Genomic DNA, 21,088 nt, shown 5'->3' on the forward strand with positions numbered 1-21,088 from the left:
GGTAAAGTGACCTCTAGTCTCTGAGTGATAGGTGACAAACCTTGCGAAACAGAAGAGAGAGGGCCCTGGTTCTCATCTCTGATGGTGAGGCTGGACTGGGTCCATATCTTTCAAATCATGATCTGACGAGTCTCTTCTACCAGCAAATTCCTCTTTGGTTTATTTTTTCATCTACAATTCATGGAACACATGGTCCCTAAACATCAGGGGCTCCCTTGTTAGGTGATCCTCAGACCCTCCTAGAATAACCCTCCTCCTCTCTCAGGAAAACCAATAAAAAAAAAAAAGATTGTGGTAAAACATACACAACCTAAAATTTACCATTTTAACCATTGTAAGTGTACAGTTCAGCAGCATTAAGTACATTCACATTGTTGTGCAACCATTACCATCATCTGTCTCCAGAACATGCTCATCTTTCCAAACTGAAACTCTGTACCTGGTAAACATTCACTTTCCATTCTCCCCTCCCCCAACCTCTTCGACTTTCCTTCTCTATAAACTTGACAACTGTAGTACCTCATACAGAGAAAGTCATTTTTAATGACTGGTTTATTTTTGAAAAGCCTTTTAGTTTTATTCTTACCTTGAAAAATATCTATTGAGCACCTCTTATATATTAGGTACTGAGCTAGGCATCAGAGAGACAAATGGTGAGTCAAAGTAACACGATCTGTCCCTTTTGGGGATGACATCCTAGTGGGGAGCTAGGTATTAATGGAACAATCGCACACTGTAGCCTTTCACAGGTGGACACACCAGGATAGAGTAGAGGAACACTTGCCTCCTGTCTCTCTGTCCCATGTGGGGCATAGGTCATGCTAGGAGACTGGGAAAAACTGATCTGCCTCCTGCTTACACTGTTTTAGAATTTCTCCCCACTCATCCACGTCCGTCTCTGGTTTGAGAAGAGGTTCAAATAACCCTTCTGGCATAGACTCAAAAGAATATTGAAGCTGTAAGTTTATTTCTAGGCATTTTGTTGTTTTTGATGTAATGTTTATGCTGGTTATAAAATTCTGGTTTTTGAAGTGAAAAAAAAAAGTGAATGAAGGGCCACAAATGGCAAAATATCCTTCTTTCTTATGGGTGAGTTGTATTCCATTACACATATATATGCTGCTTTTTCATTATCTATTCAACTATTGATGTGCACTTAGGATGCTTCCATATCTTGGCAATTATAAATAACGTTGCTGTTAATAGCAGAGTGTATGTATCTTTTTAAATTAATTTTTATTTTGTGGTTGGCTTTATTTCTTTGATAACTATGTAAGTTTAAAAAGCTAAAGCTCTAAACATTCTTAGAAACAATGAACACTATATATATGTAAATTAAAAAACATATGTGCAGTGAAAAAAGAAAAAAAAAAGAAATGATCTATCAAGCCATGAAAGACATGGAAGAAATTTAAAAGACATATTACTAAATGAAAGAAGCCAGTCTGTAAAGGTTACAAACTGTACAATGCCAACCAAATCACATTCTGTAAAAGGCACAGCTACAGAAACAGTAAAAAATTGTGGTTTCCAGGGTTTTAAGGAGAGGAAGGGTGGGAGGAATGAATAGATAGGGCGCAAGGGATTTTTATGGCAATAAAATTATTCTGTATGATCCTACAGTGGTGGCTACATGTCAATATGCATTTGTCAAAACCCACAGAATGTACAACACCAAGAGTGAACCCTAGTGTATACTATGGACTTTGGTTGATTAAAAAAAAACAACGACCAGTTCAAGTTAATGTTGAGTTACCCTAGAACTGATTAAAATCTATTAAATTCAAAAAAAATAATAGAAGAATTTTGAAGCTGAAAAGGATCTCATCCATCCCAACCTGCTTACTTTATATCCACTTCTTTCTTTGACTTCCCTCCGCATTTCAGGGGCATTTTACTTAATTAACAGTTACTGGGTTTTGTCTGGCTGATCCTGCTTGCACACGAGAAAGTTATGTCCGAGTTTTTCGTCTTAGCCCATAGTCCTGCTCCTGACATACACTTTTAAAGTGTTTTTTGAGAATTAAATGTGTTTCCGGTTGAAGATTAGAAACCAAACGAAACAGTGTTAGTGTTCCTTCTGCCATCCCACAGATATGACTTATCCTCAGAGAAAGTGCAAACCCAGCTGAGAGAAAGTGGTTTCCTTCAGCCATTGAGGAGAAGTATAAATTCTGGACCTAAAGCCAGAAGTGCCTAAAAGTTCTTCTCAATTAAAAAATTCCTAAATAAATCCTTATCTAGTAAGAAATGTTCCTTTTCTTTTGGTTTTCCTACCACAGCTTAGCTCTGCCTCTCTTTCTAGCTCTTCTGAAAATAGAATGTTCATTTTCCTTTTCATGGGGACTTTGATCCAATCTCCTGTTCAGTCTAAGACTCTCCTCTTCTCTGTGACATTCTGGCAGCCTCTGAACACTTTCCTGAAAGGGTGCTTTCTATAAAAAGAATTTTATGCTTTATTTGTGTTAAGGATAACTTTCTCTATTTAGCACAGATCTGCCTTCCCTCAGTATCCAGTGGATCTGAATTGGCCTCCTCAGTGACAAAGAAAATGTCCAACTGCCCTCCTCTTTTGCCAGCCCTTTGACTCTTTGGAAATTTGGTCCTACACCCCCCAGGTCTTTTTCTGTCTTGACTCCCGGAACTTTCATCATTCTGGGCACCTTCTGGGAGGTCCCACTCTTACTGGGCTATTAGCTCCTTCACAGGAGAGCAGGGACATTTGTCGATCTGAGATCATCTGGGCAGACAACTCCTCAATGACTTCTGTGGGCAACCTACACCTCTTCAGGGGAGAATAATGTTTAAAAATGGAAAATCTGCAACAGGATTAGGAGAGAAACTTGACTCAAAGTCCAGGCTAGTTTTCCCACTCCTAACTCCCTCCTGGGGAGGAACTGACTTACCTCATTGCAGATTTGGGAAAAGAGACCAAACATGCTCAGCTCTTTCTCTCTGAAGCCCTCTCTTTTGGATCTGCCTTTCACCAAGCCAGTGCATGCATGTTGGCTCTAATGTATGAACAACCTCTGGACAGGAAGCCGGTGTTGTCTAGCTGGGCACCCAAGTGGTGGGGTAGGCAAGTCTATCCAAATCAGAGAATGAAGTTCTGGGAAACCCACTAGAAAAGTCTGATCCATGTGCTGCAGTCCAGCTTTTACTGGTTCCTGATTCCTGACGCCTGTGTCTCACTTTCAGATGGTGCCAGACTCAAGAAGGGAATCCAAGGATATTGGATTTTTTCACTTCTTATGATTCCTGAAGTAGAAAAATACTTTCTGCCAAAAATAACACTACCAAATAAACTTCGACAGAAATAGAGAGTTTCCTCAAATCTTTTTCTAGAAACATTTCAATTCATTAATGTTGCTCCCTAAATTATGTTTATTTCCAGGATTCATTTACTTTCCAGGTGGACAGTAATCAGTGGAATCATCATCTCCTTGATCTATGTGATGTTTTTATGAAAGTGAATTTATTAGTTCTTTTTTTGTTTTTATAAGAACCACATGGGACTATTGATTCACAGTGAGTTTTTAATCAACTAAAATTTCCGACTTCTTCTGTCTAATAATATCGTTGACAAAAGTGTTGAACACTGCAGAGCTTAGGACACAGCCAGATGTCTCCCCAAGGCAAGGCAAACTCTTCCAGGTTGACACTGATGAACACTCTTGGGCTTAATTAGGACCAAACACTGACCACTCATTCAGTTCACAAATTTCTCCACTTCCCTTAAGAGATATCATGAGTGTGTTTATCAAATGACTGACTTCCTGAAATCACAATAAATTTTGCCTATGGAACTAACCTAGAATTTTCGATTAAATAATCATCTCACAAAGCAAAATAGGGTGGGTTTAATAGAAGTTTTTCTGAGGAAATCCATGTTGGATTCTAGGCACTTCTGCCTTTATTCTCAAATGCAAACAAGCCTTCAGTTTTTAAGTCCTTGTGGAATTTTATAAAAATCCCTTTTAAAACCTACAGAGCTATAGTTTCCTGGCTCTACTAGTTTTTCTTTATGAAAATGATTTCCAAACATTCACATATACTATTTCTTTTTCACATTTTTCTGCTGTGAAACCATTTTTGCTATTAGTAGAAAAAAAGTGTGTGTGTGTTTTTCCAGAAAAGGGTGGATAATTCTGTATATCTCAGCACAGACAGGGAGGGCATATTTGTATCAATCTGATGAGTTCTGGTGAAGTGGCTGGGAAATTCTGATTTAATTCACCAAAATATAGCTCATTCTCAATTTGTTTCTCTCATAGCCTTGGCTGCTCTTTGTCTTTGTTAACTTTCTTTTTATTTTCCCACCTTCTAAATATATGAATGGTATGTGATCTTGCCTTTAAATTCTCTAATCTTCTCTACATACCTTTCCCTTCAAAGACCACACCCACTGTCATAACTAATGGTCAATTAACTTTTACTTAATCCTAAATCTGTAGCTTCAGATCTTATCTCCATTGGGATTTCTGAACTTAATTTCCGCTGATGGACATAATCACCTGGCTCTACAATCATTGCCATGTAGGCAAACAAAGTGAATGTCAGGAGGAGAGAACCTAATGATACTCTACATCCATTGAACTAAGTGTGTAGCACCAATTCTCAAAGTCCACAAAGACGGGGGCCATCTAGTTGGAAAATACAAGGGAACACCATAAGACTTTATCTTCTAAAATACCTCCACAATAGATAGTCTTATCTTGGGATACATAAGACTTAATGAAGGTAAATGGGAAGTGGATAAAGAAAGATATTGAACATAGAGCTTGGTCTATGAAAGACATTTCTTGGGAAGGCCTTTGGAAGGGGACTTGGGCAGTCAAGGGGTGACTTTGCTACCTCTGAGCATTTGGGGAGGACAAGAGGAAAGAACAGAAGGGTGGTGAAGAGCACTTTTGCCCTTACCAAATTTTTCCAAAGACATTTCCAAATGCCTCAAGAACATCTTACCCCTCCCAGCAGGTGATCAGGATTAGTGGAAGAGGGCCCAGGGACCCCATCACCCACTTTGATAAAAGCACCCCACTGAACTATTTGCTATGAAAGTACTTTCATGCTACTACTTTACTAATCATCATGTAACAGATGAGTGGAAAGAGGAAAAAATTGTCATGGGAATCTACAGCATCATTACAAAACAGCTTATTTATATTCATAGCAGTTTCTTGGAGCTCCCCTTTGGTCTTGTGAAAAAAGTTACACGGCTGAAATTCAAGAGAATTGGGCTGTCTGACCAGTTCTGACACTACTTTCTGTGATTTTTGGAGGGCAAAATATTTAATCTCTTTTGGCCTTAGTTTCCTCAACTGTAAAATGAGATTTGATCAGATGATTGTTAAATCCCTTCTAGCACTAGAATTCTGTAACTCTAAATGCTGGCATCGCAAGCCTTACATGATTCTGTGATTTTAGGCAAGGCTCTTAGTGCTCTGTGCCTCTGTTTAACCTTAGGGGTCTTCAGACATTCCTGTGGATTGAGCTTCGGTGCTCACCTAGGGACTCAAACACCATCACTAATCTGCTAGCAATGCGATAGGCATTGCATTGACTGAGTTGTCTATTTTCACCTGCTATATTTTTGGGGTCAGAAAAATGAGGAGCACTTTACTATCTCCAAGAGAAAATCCTGTGCTGAATATATTCTTGTAACAGCTGGTGGACTTGCTCTTTCTGACTCAGATAATTTTCTGAGGATGAACAATACCACTCAAGGGTATTAGAAAGGAATGCAGTGATTCCCAGATAAGCTTTTTACTTGGTGCTTCTTGTTATCTGCCCACATGGTGTTCAGAAACTCATTACATCTGACCCATGATATAAATGATAGAGACAATAAGAGGGTAAATGCGACTGAGCTGTTAAAAAGTGAAGATTATTGCTGCCCTTTCATTCTGTCAATTGCACCAGAATGTATATGTGAAACGAGGTCAGTGAGAGATCTTGACAGCTGTAATTATGGATTTTCACTTTTATCCTAAATAACTGGTGATCTTTCATGACTTTCAATTTATATTGAAACAAATATTTCTTAGTGAAAGCAAATCTTGCTTTTTTATTTAAAGGAGTCTCTTCCTTTAATTTTTTTCTAAGAAAAATAAATAAAAGCAAGAAAAACCATTTTTATGAAGTATAAATGAGTGTATTTGCTCTGGGAGCAATAACTTTTGTTTCTAATTAGTAAATGTGTGGGGTTGACAATGTAGAAAAATGTGCAGGATTTAAAAAATAAATAATAAGATGTTGGATTTAGTACTTCTTATAACTTAGTTGAGAAAATGTGATGCATTTAATGTTATTCTTTATTGTTTCAACTAGTTGGTCTCAATCAAGGTTGATTTTGCCCCCCAGGGGTATTTGATAATTCCTACAGACGTTTTTGGTTGTCACAACTGGGCAGAGGAGGACAATGCTGGCATCTAGTCAATAGAGGTCGGGGATGCTGCTAAACTTCCTACAATGCACAACAAATAATTCTTTAGGCCAAAATGTCAACAGTGCGGAGGTTGAGAAGTCCTGATTTAGACAATCAAAGTAACCAAAGACTATGTGATATAAGACTAAGGTCCAACAAGACAATTAAGGTTCCTTTGCCTCAGAGAGGAATCAGGGTTTAAAGGCTACAAAGCCATCCTCCAGAAAAGTCAGCTTGCTTAATTAATGGGACTTGCTGCCTGGTGGATGTATAATTACACTAGACCTTGACATGGATTTAACCTATGGAAAAGGACTATGGACCTATAAGAGAGCTGTAAGAACTGTATTTACTTTAAGGAAAGATAAGTCTCTATCCATGCAACAAGTACAGAATTTTTCTAACTCTCATGTCACAAAAAGTATATTGTATTTATTTGGGGGTAGCTGAGAATAATGTTGACTCTGCTTGTTCCTTCAGTTCCTTGGGAGAGAGACCAACACTGGGAGTAAACTTGGCAAAGCCTAAAGTCAAGAGCTATTTATAGTCCAGCTGCTATGAATAGAGAGTGAGCAACTTATACCAAAAAATCCATAATGATGTGATTTGAATAATGTTTTTGAAATGCATTTGCATTTTGTGAGTATTTGCAGTTTTTGCTGCATACTTAATCTATCTGTAATGCAGAGACTTTAATTAACATTTCTCTGAATACTTTAGTATTTGTATTTCAGTTGCATCCTATGTTTTAGTACATGTACCTATAAATATCATCTTAGAGGTGGATTCTGTGGAACAAGATACAATCTAATTTGATGTATTGAGTTTTTCCAGTGGGTAATATAAAACAACAGAATCACAGCTTGGTGGTATGATGAAGAGGAGAAATACATTTGAAGCTGGGATTGAATATATTAAGGCCAACAGTAAAGGCAGCTAAAGATGAGAGAAACAAAAGTTTTTGGCAACGGTATGGTATTTGAATGGCTGTCTTAATGCCACTGTGAAATGCTATGGTTCCAGTATTCAGTGGGGGGGAGGGGGAGGCACAGAGAGAAAGCACAGGGGAAAGAAGAAGGACTAAGAAAGGGGTAGAAAGGAAGTAAGGGGTAAGGCATTTACACTGGAAGATACAGATAGATAAGAAGGCTTCCATTAAATTTTTTCCAATGTACAATGACTCTAACCTCAAAACAAAAATGAATATCTGAGGTTACATACCTTAATCCTTTCTTTATTAAATACTGTCTGCTTACTTCTCGCTGGTTCTTTCAGTAGGTCGACGGAATCATCATGGAAGTCTTCCATATTCAGATTCATCTTTACAACATCTCCCTGCTGTACAAAGTGATGGTTAGTGAGAGCTTGGGCCAGGAAAGTTGAGGGAACAATGCCACACAGTAACCACTTGGGAAAAAACATAGACCATTTGCAATGCATCAGTAAATGTATTCCACAAGAGATGGACACACTCCCGTGATGTGATTTATAAAGCTATCCCTTCAAGCTTATGGCTCCCTTCCCACCTCATTCCTTTGATAAAGTTCATTTTCAGAAAAAAACTGGTTGTTCAAAGGCCCAGCAGGAAAAAAGTCACTGTTACAATAGAATACACCTACAGGAACATCCTCTAGAGAGAAAAATCATTGTGTGTGGCAGTTTAAACCACTGGGAGAATCTGGGGGGCAGCAATGAGGTAGAAATGGCTGAAGATCCTGATGGAGAACAAAGTAGGAAATCCAAAGAATTTACATCAGCAAAATGTTTGGGAGATTCAAAGGAAGGAAAAGAGGAAGGAAATACCACTGAGTATAGGTAAAGAAAAAAATAACTGAGAACAATGATGCTTTGCGGGGGATGGTATTTTGCCCTTGCAGTTCATGGGCTCCATTTTAGTCATGGAAGGACAGGGGGTTTGCAAATTGCTGCGAAGCCAGTGTGAGAGCTGCAGAGACTCTGTGAAGGTTAAGGGAGCCACAGGCACACCAAGTGACAGGACACCAGTTAGGATGAGGTCATACTGCAACAGAAGATGCTCTGTACTGCCTGGAACATGGGCATCAGATGAGTCTTAAGAGAAATAGGCATGCTTTTCAAATGCATATGTTACACCAACCTGGAGGATTTGGGGAGACCTTTACTGGGGAGATTCAGCTTTTACTCTCAACTCTAAAACTTAAACTGGTTTGTATCACTGGATAAGTTACTCTGCTTTAGTACACACCTGAGCACTAATTCTCAAGTGGCAGTGGTGGAAGGAGTACTCGATTTTGAGTTGTAGCTGAGTTCACGTTCTGGATCCACCACTACTGAGTGTGGGGCTCCAAGCAGAGCTCTTTCACCCTCTTTGAACTTCTCTCTAAAACAAAGAAAACAATATCTGCCTTATGTCCATCATAAGGCTGTTTGGAAATTATAGAGGTAATATATATCAAAATCCTTTGTAAATCTCAAACTGCTATACAAATAGAAAGGATTATTTTCACTATTTCAGCCTTGACAGGGATTTCTGGGCCTCCTTTTCAGTAACCTCCACAAGAGAGAGTCATAGCATCAACCCTACAGACATGAAAACTAGGCATTTATGCTCACATGCTAACATCTGTAAAGTGCTAGTAAGCGTTCTTTGACAGCCTTTTGTTCAGGCTGTAACTTGTAGCGCGATGCTGATGCCTATTTTTTTTTGCCAGAGAGGCCCTTCCTCATTTTTGTATCCACCCACATCAAGACTATTTGAGCTCCTGAATGATTCTTTTCTGTGCCAATCCCTTGAGCTTTTACTACAAACGCCAAAACACCTTCTGGAGAACTTGTTTTAGGGAAAGCGTAGTGTTAAGTGCTGTGTGAGACTCTAAACTGAACGGGGTTTCCTCAAGTATGATCAGGTAGAGAGGCTGGGATGGCAGTGATGGTTATATGCGATGACTGGTAGGAAGGAACACAGATGCTTTGGGAGGTAAGAGGGGGAGTGATACAGCCGAGGAAAGAGTTGTGGAGAAGGCAGTATTTGGGTTTGGCTTTGAGGGATCAACAATTTAGATAAGAGAGATAGAAGGTCATGTACGTGAAGTACAGTAGTCGGCCCTTATCTGCAGGGGATACGTTCCAAGATGCCCAGTGGATGCCTGAAACCGCAGATAGTACCAAAAACTTTATATACATGAACTATGTTTTTTCCTGTGCATACATACTTATGATAAAGTTTAATTTATAAACTAGGCATAGTAATAGGTTAATGACAATAACTAATAACAAATAGATTAGAGCAATTATAATTATAGCAATATACTGTGACAAAAGTTATGTGAAGGTGGTCTCTCGCAATTTAAAACTAATGAATTGTTTATTTCTGGAATTTTCCATTTAATATTTTCAGACCGAGGTTGAGTGCATCTAACCGAAACCACAGAGAGCAAAACTGCAGATAAGCAGTGGCTACTGTCAAAATTTAGAAGCAGGAAACTTAGGAATGTAGGGGGTAGACCAGTGAGACAGGAAGCTACAATGAATGCAGAATCACAGTGATTTGGAAAGACCATCAGCCTCAGAACACTGGAAGGCCTTGAGTCTGAACTTGACTCGCTAAGCAAGGAAGAGTTTGTAGCGAAGTACTTTCAATGTAAAAAATGACACTAGCAGAACTATATTCAGAAAGGGGCATCTAGCTAGAGTGAATAATTAGGAGGCTCCTGACTACAGGAAAAGAGAATCCAAGTAACAGATAGGGGATGAGAAAGAGAGGGTGCACTCCTGACTCAGGGAGTGCAGAAGTATCAGAGAAAGAGGACGTGGAGAGAGGGGGTAGAAACAGTTTCCAGGAACAGTAGCCATGAAGGTGAAAAGCTGGAAAGGGATATAACTTTAAGGGAATAGGTTTTATTAAATGGAAGGGATGTTATAGGCAACAGCAAAGAGTCAGAAGTAGCAGCGATTTTCAGGCTGTGTATCAGACAGAAGTCAGGGGAAGAAACAGATCCTCAGTGGGTGGGGTGAAGGTGAGGAGGAAATGACAAATGTTGAAAAAGATAATACAAATTATATGGTACATTCATACATTACTGGTGGCACTATAATTGTAAAAAAAAAAAAAAACAGAAAGCAAAATATATATATAAACATTGAAAACTTTATAACCATTTACCCAAATCTGCCCTGGAGAATTTTTGTGTAGGTAATAATACGAAAGAAAGATAAAAGCTTTCATGTACAAAGATGTTCACCACAGTGTTATGTAAAATGGTAAAAAAGTTGAAAAATCTAGATTCTCAACCAAAGGAAAAAGATAATTTGACTGGGCACCCACTGAATTGAAAGCTTAGCAAACTAATTTGAATGGGATGGTATTCAAATTTACGACATGGAAATTGACACAGAAAAAATGGTTGCTAGAACAGATATAATTCTGCTTTGAACTGCAAGAGCACAGTTATATCTCAACAACAGCAATTACGAGAATAATCACAGGTGTTTTCACGTTCAGTCCTCAGGGGTACTCTGTGATGAGACTCCTCTATGTCCATTCTATGGATCAGGAAACTGAGATTCTGGGCCATTAAGGAATTTCCCCCAAATCACAAATCCAGTCATCTGGAGACCTGGCATTCCTTGGGGGGCTGTGTTTTACCCTAGAGCCTGTGTGCTTAGCAACCTTGCCATTGTCTTCATCCTAAATAACTCTGGTTCTTTCAGCCAGCTGCAAAAACAGCACTAATGAAACCATTTTTTAACATGATAGAGACAAAATAATGTATGTGTACATTTCTCTCTTTTAACTGGATTTTGCCTAGGTAGAGTCATAAACACATTTCCTCTGTATTTTTTACCATCAATTTTTTATTCCATGAAAGATGCTAATGATTATTTTAATATTTTCATGAAGCTAGATGTTCAATGAGTATAATACCTGAATATTAGTTTTATTTTCTTTGGGGCCACAATTTGGAGGGAAAAAAACCACCTGTGTTCATTATTTATGAATGAAAACGTAAGGTTACTTAATACAGACTTGATTTTGATTTTACCAGCACACATTTATTCTTTAAGTTGTGATCCATGAAAATGTTAACGAGACACCTTAATTTTATTTGGCCCTCATTCTCAGCAATATTTCTCTCTGCCATGATAGAAAAGAAACAGAATTATCAGAAACACCCAGATAATTATGTTAGAAAACTGTGAGACAAATGTGCACATTGTCCCTTGAGAATTTTTATTAGAACATCTTTGCACCAGAAGACACTTGCTCAACACATTTTTATTTATACCACTTAAAAATACATATTCTGGTAAGAAGAAATTACCTTCAGCTTTTCCTCTAGCTCTGTGAGAGAGCTACATAATTCAGTAACAGATTCAAGGACCTCCTTGTGTTTGGCCACTATTTTCTCAGCACATTTCTGTCCTTCCTCAAAACCTGGGGAGAAAGGATAAAATTATATTTAAAAGTAAAATCCTTAGCAGGGAAAAAAAAAGTCCCAGGCAAGAACTTATCTCCCCAGTGTCCAGTTGTAAGGGCTGGTAGATAGTAAATGCTTAATAAAGACTTGTTGAACAGATAAATACATACATACATATATACATACATACATAAAGCCATTTTTGAAAAAACCAAGTATTCTAGAAAAACTGTCACATTTGCTGTGCCACGTTAATTTTATGTAACCCAAATAGTGTTGCCATATGAGTATTCTTAAAGCTCCATTCTGATCAGTTCTCTTCTTTTCAGAACATTCAGTGGTTCTTCACTACATAGAAGAGCCTACATTCAAGGCTCCCCATGATATGGTTTCAACCTGCCTCTCTCAAAAGTATGTCACCCTAACTCTCTCACCTATTTCATCTCTGGCCAAACTCAACCAGCAACTCTTCCCCACAGCCACTGAGTATTCTTTCCTGTACTGGGAAGGCCCTCCCCCACCTCCCTATTTCTGCTTGACAAATCCTACTCACTCTTCAAGGTCTACCTCAAATGCCGACATCTTTGTGAAAGTGTTCTGAACCTTTCCCAACTGGATTTTACCTCTCCTTGTTGGAATGATATTACGAAGACCTAGCATGGGGCGAGTGCTTATTATTGCCTGTGGCTCAGCACTTTATATGCATTAGTTAACATAATCCTCCTCTGATAGGTTCTATTGCATTTCCTAGTGAGGAAACTGAGGCACAAAGGAATCTCCTCAGGTGACCCAGACAATGACTGGAGGAGTAGAGATTTAAACCTGGACTACTGGACTCCACAGTTTAGGCTAAACTAGTATTGCACATTGTTATGGGCTGAAATGTGTCCCTCCTAAAATTAATATGCTGAAGCCCCAATTCCCAGTATCTCAGAATATCACCATATTTGGAGATGAGGTCTTTAAAAGGTGATTAAATTAAAAAGAGGCTATTAGGGTGGGGCCCCAAACCAATATGATGATGTCTGTATATGAAGAGGGAGAGACACTGGGGAAATAGGGGTTCTTGTGCACAGAGGGACGTCCATGTGAAGAGGCAGCAAGAGGAGAGAAGCCTCAGCAGAAATCAACTCTATTAGCACCTTGATCTGAGACGTCCAGCCTCCAGAACTGTGAGGAAATAAATTTATGGTGTTTAAGCCACGCAGTCTATGGTATTTTGTTACAGCAGCTCGAGCAAACTAATACACGCATTTTATACCTTTCTCGTTGCATTTACTATATTGTGATTTCTAGGCATAGATTGGATTCTTGAATGATGGAACTAGGTCTTATATGTCTTTATATCAATCACAGCTCCTGGTACATAATGTGTACTCACACATTTTTTTTTAGATAAATTTATTTGCATTAAAATTCTGGGTTCAATAATGCCTGGGTGGCCAGCAAAAGTTGATATAATATTCCTAAAGTATCTTACTTGATGAAAAAAATTTAAAATCCATAGTGGATAAAGACCCATGCCATTCATTTATTCATTTAGTGGGTCACTTATTCATCAAATATTTGTTAAGCACCTGTATGAAACATGAAGCAGTGAACTAACAGGCAAAATCTCATCTCTTAAGGAGCTTTTACTCTGGAAGGGAACAACAGACAAATAACTACACAATATGTCAGCTGGTGATGAGGGCCAGGAATACAAACAAAGCAGGATATGGGATTGTGTGTGATGGGAAGGTAACATAACTTTTATGGGGTCTTTGTGAGTACTTACCATGTGCTGAAATTGAATAGGCACTGAAATATAGTGATAAAACACACTTTCCTTGCCCTCAGGAGCTTATGGTCAGTGGAGCAGACAAATGAAAAGGTGATTATGCTACAGTGTGAAAAATACAATAATAGAGGAAAACATAAACCATTCTACAGGAGCCAAGTGTCTCCAGAATTTTTTAGTGCACTTATACAGTAACTACAGTACAAATGAAACATCACATTCATTTCTGTTAATTTTCAATCTATATAAAATCTGTATTTTATTATTTTTATATTTCTACCCTTCTCCTTTGGAAAATCATTAATAATTTATTCTCAATAATGTAATATTAGGTATTGCATATCTATTGTCCTACAAAATTTTTATGGCTATCCATAGATACTGCTTCAGGTACGAGAGAAAATGTTCATCTAGCAGCAGCTGCAGGCAGCCAAATGAAGCATTTCACAGCACCTGCTGCTGTCTTCTTCTGGGGCTAGATTTGCCCAATCACCAGGAATTACTCTTAGCCTCAGAGTTAACACTGTCAGGGAATTCATGAAACTTATTCCTCTGTACCCTCAAGGACTGTCACCAACCAAAGGCCTTTTAAATGGCGGCCTCCTTCAGAGAGAAAGACTTCTCAGATCGACAGTCACAGAGAAGAGGAAAGCCAACCTGGGAGATGATAATTTGAGTTCTTCCATTCACTCCACAAGTGAGAGGAAGATGAGGGGAAATCTTCCAGCTCTCTTATATCCATGAACCATAACCCTCATAGAAATGAGAGGACTGTAGACTTCAGTCTTAGCTTTCTACCTACCTAAACTATTATGGGAATTTTGTATGTTTTTTGAGGAATCACTCCAGTGGAAATTAGATTTTTTTTTGTCTGCATAAGCTGAGTACTGTTCTGGTTTTATTACCCTGAAGATGAATGGCTGGGACGGGGGAAGAAAAGAGAATAGAGAAGGAGGGTCTACAAACGGTCATTAGAGATCCACAGGCTTCATCTCCTGCAGCCAGGGGCGCCTTCCTCTACTCCCCACTGGTCACTTTCACTCCTCTCGGAACCCTTTCCCTGAATAGGCTGGTGGAGTGAGGACCCTGAGGTCTTGTCACGCTCTGCCTTCTGCTGGATTAGGTTCACTACAGATTCATTCAATGGTGAATCACTAGGTATCTTACAAGAGACCTCACCATATAAGCACTGAGCGAGGTCACTGATCTCCTGAATCCTTTCTTCTTGCTGAGGCACTGAGGGTGTGATAAACTTTTGGAACTGCTGGTGGAGAACTTCCACAGCTGCCTTTGTCGTGCACTCTGTGGCGTATTTTCCAACTCTTACAACTGTAGCACTTGCATCTTCATACCAAAAGTTACACTAAATTAAAATGGGACAAAACATAGATTAAAGAGACACCGTCCTTCCAAAGTTCTTCATTTTGACCACTGAAGTATCAAATTCCAATTTCCTCAACATTTATATTCACATTAGTGGGAACTCCCGGAGGCCTAATATAGAAAAGATCAAAACATGGTCATATACTTTTGCACTTGGAAATGAGAGTCAGATAAGAAAGAAGTATGGAAATTCGTTTGATTTTCCAGCCTCCCTAGATGTGCCTGAAGCATAATTCCTAAAATGAATGCTGCAGGCTTACAAGAACAGGCAGTATGAAAAGCATATGGCGCTAAAAAGAATCCAAATGTCAGCTAAAGGAAAGAGCGCAAACACACAAATCCAGCCTCATTAATTGAAATCATTAACACACGGATGAAGTATTGCCCAAATAACACTCCAATAAACAAATTCCCTTTTAAGAATAAGATTTAGTCTACAGATCGAGGAAATATCACTTGAAGAATAGCCTTTAAACTCTTCTTAATAGAAAATAGTCATATTTTCAAAGCACAGTGGAGAATTGAGACAGTTTCTCACCAAAAATAAGTAACTGTGATGGAAGAAATGTGTCTGAGCAAGGCCAGAAGCACTTAGGCTGAGTGAGAAATAGAAACACATGACTCTGTTAGGAGCTGGCTTTAAATAAATGCCACAGAAGTACAGCGAACCTATACATCAGATACACAAGAATGATAATCACGGTCCTCCTTAATGTGCTGTGAAGTCTAAAAGCTCTATTGCATTTGTGGTAGAGAGAGATGTTTTCTATCTCAGAATAATGGCTACAAAGAACACTCAGGAACTTCAACTGTAGAGTTTCTTCAATATGAAGTGTGCAAATAACTTTATCTTGTCACATTTCATATAATTTATGTATACCTTGCCATTTATCCTCTTGACAAAAACAAAATAACACCAATAACAATTTTTGTACCTGAAAAATCCAAGTATCACCTTTCTTTCTAAACATTTTCAAAATCTGTGAAATAAAAAGTCATTTTGAGTAGTTTAACAGATATCCAGCAATTCCTTGATGGTTAAACATCTTGAGTTGATGAGGTTATGGAGAAATGAGAATCTCTCTTATGGTGCTGGTAAGAAGAATAAATTAGTAAAATCTTCCACAATCAAAACCTTGTAACATGCATCCCTTTTGGCCCAGTAATCCTACTTTAGGAAATTATCCTAAGGAAATAATCATGAAAAGGAACATGATGCATGAATTTAATGACAATAATAGCTAATGCCGCATTGTTTTAAAGCAGCAGAGTAATTTTAAAAAGTAGTATTACAACACGGATAACGTTACAACAAGAAGAGGATACCTCTTCTATCAACTCCTGGAGATGCTCAGTCAGGTCCAAATTCTTCCTGTAATCTGTCACAACTTTGTCAAACTCATCCACATTTTTCTGCAAATCCTTCATGGCTTCTGAAAGGACATTTGCTTTATCATTTGGATAATTTAAGAAAAAAGTTTTATTCTCAACTTTTCCCATTTTCCTTTTCAAAACCTGTGCAAAACAAACATTTTAAAATGACATTCAATTTTTATTTCCAAGGCTAGTTAGTGATGAAATATTGAGGGGGAAAACTTGGAAAAACTTTTATATCTTCCTCCATTATGATATGTTAAAGTCATAATTCTTAAAATACATTTTGGAAAGAATGCATTTTCCTCCAGATAGTTTATTGATTCAGCATTCAGCAAACATGTATAAAATTGACTATACACCAGGATCTAGTCCATATTTTGAGAATGATACTATGAGTTTTTAAAAAGACAGTGATCATAAAATGAAATATTTTACTGTCTTTAATTAGCTCACTGTCTCCAGAGAAAGGCACTCAAATAATCTAGCCAGGATATGAGATAATCAAGGAAGGTATAAGGGGCTGCAGGAGCAGTGGAGGAAGTTCCTGACATAGGTGGGTGCAAGGAAAGAAAGCAGGGTGTACAAAAGCAGGGGGTATGCGTGTGTGTGTGCATGCGTGCGTGCATGTGTGTGTCAAGAATAGAAATAGTGAGGCTGGGCAGGTTTGGCAGAAATCATTCTGGAGCTACTTCAAGAGATAAATCAATGTAATGTATTTTACATGAAGTACCCAATTGTTACAAAAATTGAAAACATTCTTTTCAGTCCTAATGCTCTAAAAAAGCCCCAGGGTTAGATACCTAGAATTGACATGTAAACATTTGCAATCATTGTAGTAGCACACACACACATACTTTCTCATTACCTGTAATTTTTCAGCATACATATCAACTTGTTGAATTTGATATTTAAGAGTCTTCAGATTTCGAGCTTTTTCATTCTTTTTAGTGTAATTAAACTTCAAATTGTTGAATTTCTTTTTGATGTCTTTGAATGACTCTTTGAGCTGCAGTTCAATAAGAAGAAAGAGGTGATTTTCTTAAAATGAGAATCCTAATATTCACTTGCAATAAATCAAAATAGCTACACTTCAAAATATTCATAACCTTCAAAATGTATTCAGAGTGACTTTCAATAGAAAATAAGTCTGCTAAGTGAATGAATAATGTGAATCTAGACATATCCCCAAAATATAGGTAATTATAAATTGTTCTTAGTATTTTTTAATTTGTAATTTATAATTAATATTATAGTTACAGAACATCCTTTGGCCTTCAAACAAGAAAGTTTTTAACATATCATACATTACCAACAATACTAATTTTCGTATTCGAATTAATTTGACACCATTTTCCAACTCATTCTGTTCTATGTGTACTAACATTTGTCTCAGATCCTTCCATAGTGTAATACTCTTACACCCATCATGAATACATTTATTAAGGCTCCAAGGAGCTGTTCATGTTGCAGAGGTCAATGGAGTGTTGACATTTAGACCAATGAGGACATTAGTGGGGTGAAAGGTGACACCCAACATGAGAACCAGCAGTAGGAAAAGGACTTTATTTGCCCAAATCCAGTTACAAAATTTTTTCACAGGCAGTTTCCAGAAGAGATTTACTTTTTAGAGACAAGCCATTAACTTCAAAGGTCCCTCAAAAATGGAATGTAAAATGCCAATTGCTACTGATGGTGGCCATGCTAACTTGTGTATCAACAGAGTATATGGCTATCCACTGAAAACAGGGCTTAGATTGTGACTTTCTTAAGAACAAACAGTTCAACTTTACCAGTGAACCAAACTTCTAAGCCGTCTAGTTCCATTAACCACACCGCTTTCTGTGCCCTTCTCCATATTCAAGAAGGATAAACATATTGACAGGCAGCTCACTCTTCATATTATCAGCAATGAGAAGTACAGGGAAAACATAAACCTTCTCAGATTATATGGAAGCATTTAACAGCCAAGAATGAACAATGTCACGGTTGATAAATTTGAGCTATGACAAGAAAAGTCAGAAAGACATTAAAATTCTTTTCAAAGACAGCAAATAAATTATTTGGGAGGGAATAAAGGCTGTGCACATGCTGGAGTATAGACTTACAATATAGAGAAATATATCTTCCCTAGAAAATGCCTGCTTTCTCAAATGCTTATTTCAAATTCTGCATATTGTAAAAACAAAACCTTGACCTTTATCTCCACTTCCTGAAGACAATGATCTATAAAGCCCCCACCAAACTGCATACATGGAAATTATTACACTAATGCAATTTTTGTACCTGCCACACCTATACTTAAACAGTGTTGCTTATTTTATAAGATAAATGAAGTTGTTGAACATTAGTTTTAAATTATAAGGCCAGAGACCACATAAAACATTCAAACTGATAAATCGGTAATATTCCAAAGGAGTGGAAGGAACTATAACTTTAAAATTTGAAAATGACTTCTCTATTAGAACTCAGGAAAATATTTAAAAGATCGTATTCAATTGAAATAAATCATTAATATTTAAACTCTTTGAAATTTGATGTTTTAATATGCACATATTTGATATTAGTGGGAAAGGACAAATGAGGTCAATTTTACAGGATTGAGATGTAAAGGGACCACTGTTGGTTAATCACATAAAACTCTGGCAGGAACTTTTTTTTCCTGAAGTCATAATCTGCAACTAATTACTACCACATCTGAGGAAACCAGAGATTCTTGCATTAAAAAGCATGTCCTCAGTAGGGAGTTCCTGTCTAGTGAGTACAGAGTTTCCATTTGGGATGATGAAAACGTTCTGGAAATGAACAGTGGTGATGGTCGTATAAGAATGTGAACGTGCATAATCTCACTTAACTGGACCCTTAAAATGGTTAAAGTGGTAAATTTTATATTATGTTTATTTTACTACAGTTAAAAATAGAAGTTTTATTTTTAATAAAAATAAAATAAAAATGAAAATGAAAAGAAAAAACACGGTCACTAACATGTATCCATTGGAAAATAAAATTTTATAGTCTCTTTTCCCTGTTTCTGGAACATACTATATATTATAAACGTCAGTCTAAAGAAAGGAAGAGGAGCTCTGTCATCAACCTGATAACCACTGGGTCACATCTGCTTGTTTAAATGAGAAACATCAACATCTATTTGAAAACCACATGCTGAACGAAGAAAGGCTGAGCCTTAACACTTTAATTCGAAGCCATGACATTTTAAGAATACTTTAGGTTAAGAAATTTAAGACTGATAAATGATGAGTCTGATTTTATTTCCGCTGGCCTCAGAAGGTATACACTTCCACTGAAGATGATTTATAAGGCCAAAGTATGTTCATGCGTTATGGGTATGTGAAATGAGATCAGTTTCTTTCTGACACATGAGCTCCTTTGACAAAGTTGCTGGCACTTTTCTCTTTGGAGCCCACTGGAAATCCATTTTAAATCCTGTGCCTTTCCCAACTCAAATTCAGGGTGACAGCAGATGCAAGGGACGGTAGCAGGCAGGAATGACCTCCAGCAACTAGATTTTCAGAAAAATCTAGCCGTGCCTGATTTTCTTACCTACACATTCCAATATGAAAACCTAACTTCCCATCTAATCCCCACATAACTTGTGATCATATTTTTAAAGGAACTGAGTGCCACGGTTGCCCGGCTGTGGTATCATTGTTCACGCAGCTGTTTCTAACTTTAGTTAGCTCGTCAACAATGGGGAACGGTGGCGATGGCTAAGACAACTGCTCCGCAGGAGCCCAGAAACAGGAAAAGACACCCAAAGCCTGGGGCAAGAGAAAGTTTACCCTCTTCAAAATCTTTCAACAGTGTTCTAATTCATACTAACAAAATTTCTGAAAGTCATAAGAAAATCAGGAGAAAGATATTTTTTCCAATGAATAGTGTGATTTTCCTATCTCTCCACTTGTTCAGCTCCTCCATATTTGCTGCGGAATAAGCAGATTGATTTATTATATCTAGAATTGGAAACAAAAATCATTAAGACTTTAAGACTAGTTCTTTTGAAACTAGCAGAATGAGCATCTTCTCCAAATTTCCCAGGGAGCAGTAGGCCCCTCTCAGGGTCAGGAATAAGTGAAACTTCCTTGAGAAGAAGCAGAAGAGAACGAGAGGGACAAAAACGAGGCTGGCTTGCTATTTTTAGTCTTGACAGAGCTGGTTGAGGCCACTTTGGCACATGAATGTATTATTTGCGAGTCTGTGGCTGGCCAACCTGATTTATGGCAGGGACATGGGACATTTTAAAACTAAGAAAATGTATTTAAAACAAAAGCCTTTCATTAGAACTATGACCCATGATTGGCCAGAAGCAAAAATACAAAACAAGTAGTCCATTTCTCTTAATGCCTATTTCACAAGCTTCATTCCTCACCCACCATTTTGTCCACTCCAGAAAAAAGAAAAAACAGCTTTCTGATGCTCATTTCCAGAAACAGAAAGAAGGATGCAACCGTATCACTTCCCAGGGATGCTTGCATTGGAAAGGAAGGGACTCAAAGACTCATAATTTAACCTGAATGACTCGCTACAATTATTAACGGTAGAACATGTAGCCTTCAGTGCTGGGGAGACTTGGGGACGAGACTTTCTTGGCCTCCTTCCAAACAGCAACCACACGGCTATCTTCCTGTGCTAACGACCAGTCTTGTAAAAGCAGGAAGTGGGGAAGCTTGGAAAGAGAAGACAATTGCTGCATTTTAAATGGAAGATGGC

General features: G+C 37.9%; 1 protein-coding gene across 8 annotated transcripts in view; it reads right to left on the reverse strand.

Annotated features, from left to right (window-relative positions):
- CCDC141 (coiled-coil domain containing 141) overlaps positions 1-21,088 on the reverse strand; it is a 194,972-nt gene that overhangs the window by 6,500 nt on the left and 167,384 nt on the right. For 5 of the 8 annotated variants that reach the window (XM_031451742.2, XM_031451739.2, XM_031451738.2 and 2 more), the window contains 5 exons: positions 17,229-17,369; positions 16,313-16,501; positions 14,783-14,966; positions 11,728-11,840; positions 7,649-7,765 (listed from right to left, as the gene is read on the reverse strand). In XM_031451742.2, the coding sequence (XP_031307602.2) occupies positions 7,649-7,765; positions 11,728-11,840; positions 14,783-14,966; positions 16,313-16,501; positions 17,229-17,369 (744 nt within the window). Of the gene's footprint in view, positions 1-7,648; positions 7,766-8,656; positions 8,787-11,727; positions 11,841-14,782; positions 14,967-16,312; positions 16,502-17,228; positions 17,370-21,088 lie in introns of those variants that run through there. The other 3 variants (XM_031451741.2, XM_064484942.1, XM_064484944.1) reach the window with 3 other exon arrangements.

This window comes from Camelus dromedarius, chromosome 4, assembly GCF_036321535.1.
Source record: "Camelus dromedarius isolate mCamDro1 chromosome 4, mCamDro1.pat, whole genome shotgun sequence".
In the NCBI taxonomy this organism is placed as follows: Eukaryota; Metazoa; Chordata; class Mammalia; order Artiodactyla; family Camelidae; genus Camelus; species Camelus dromedarius.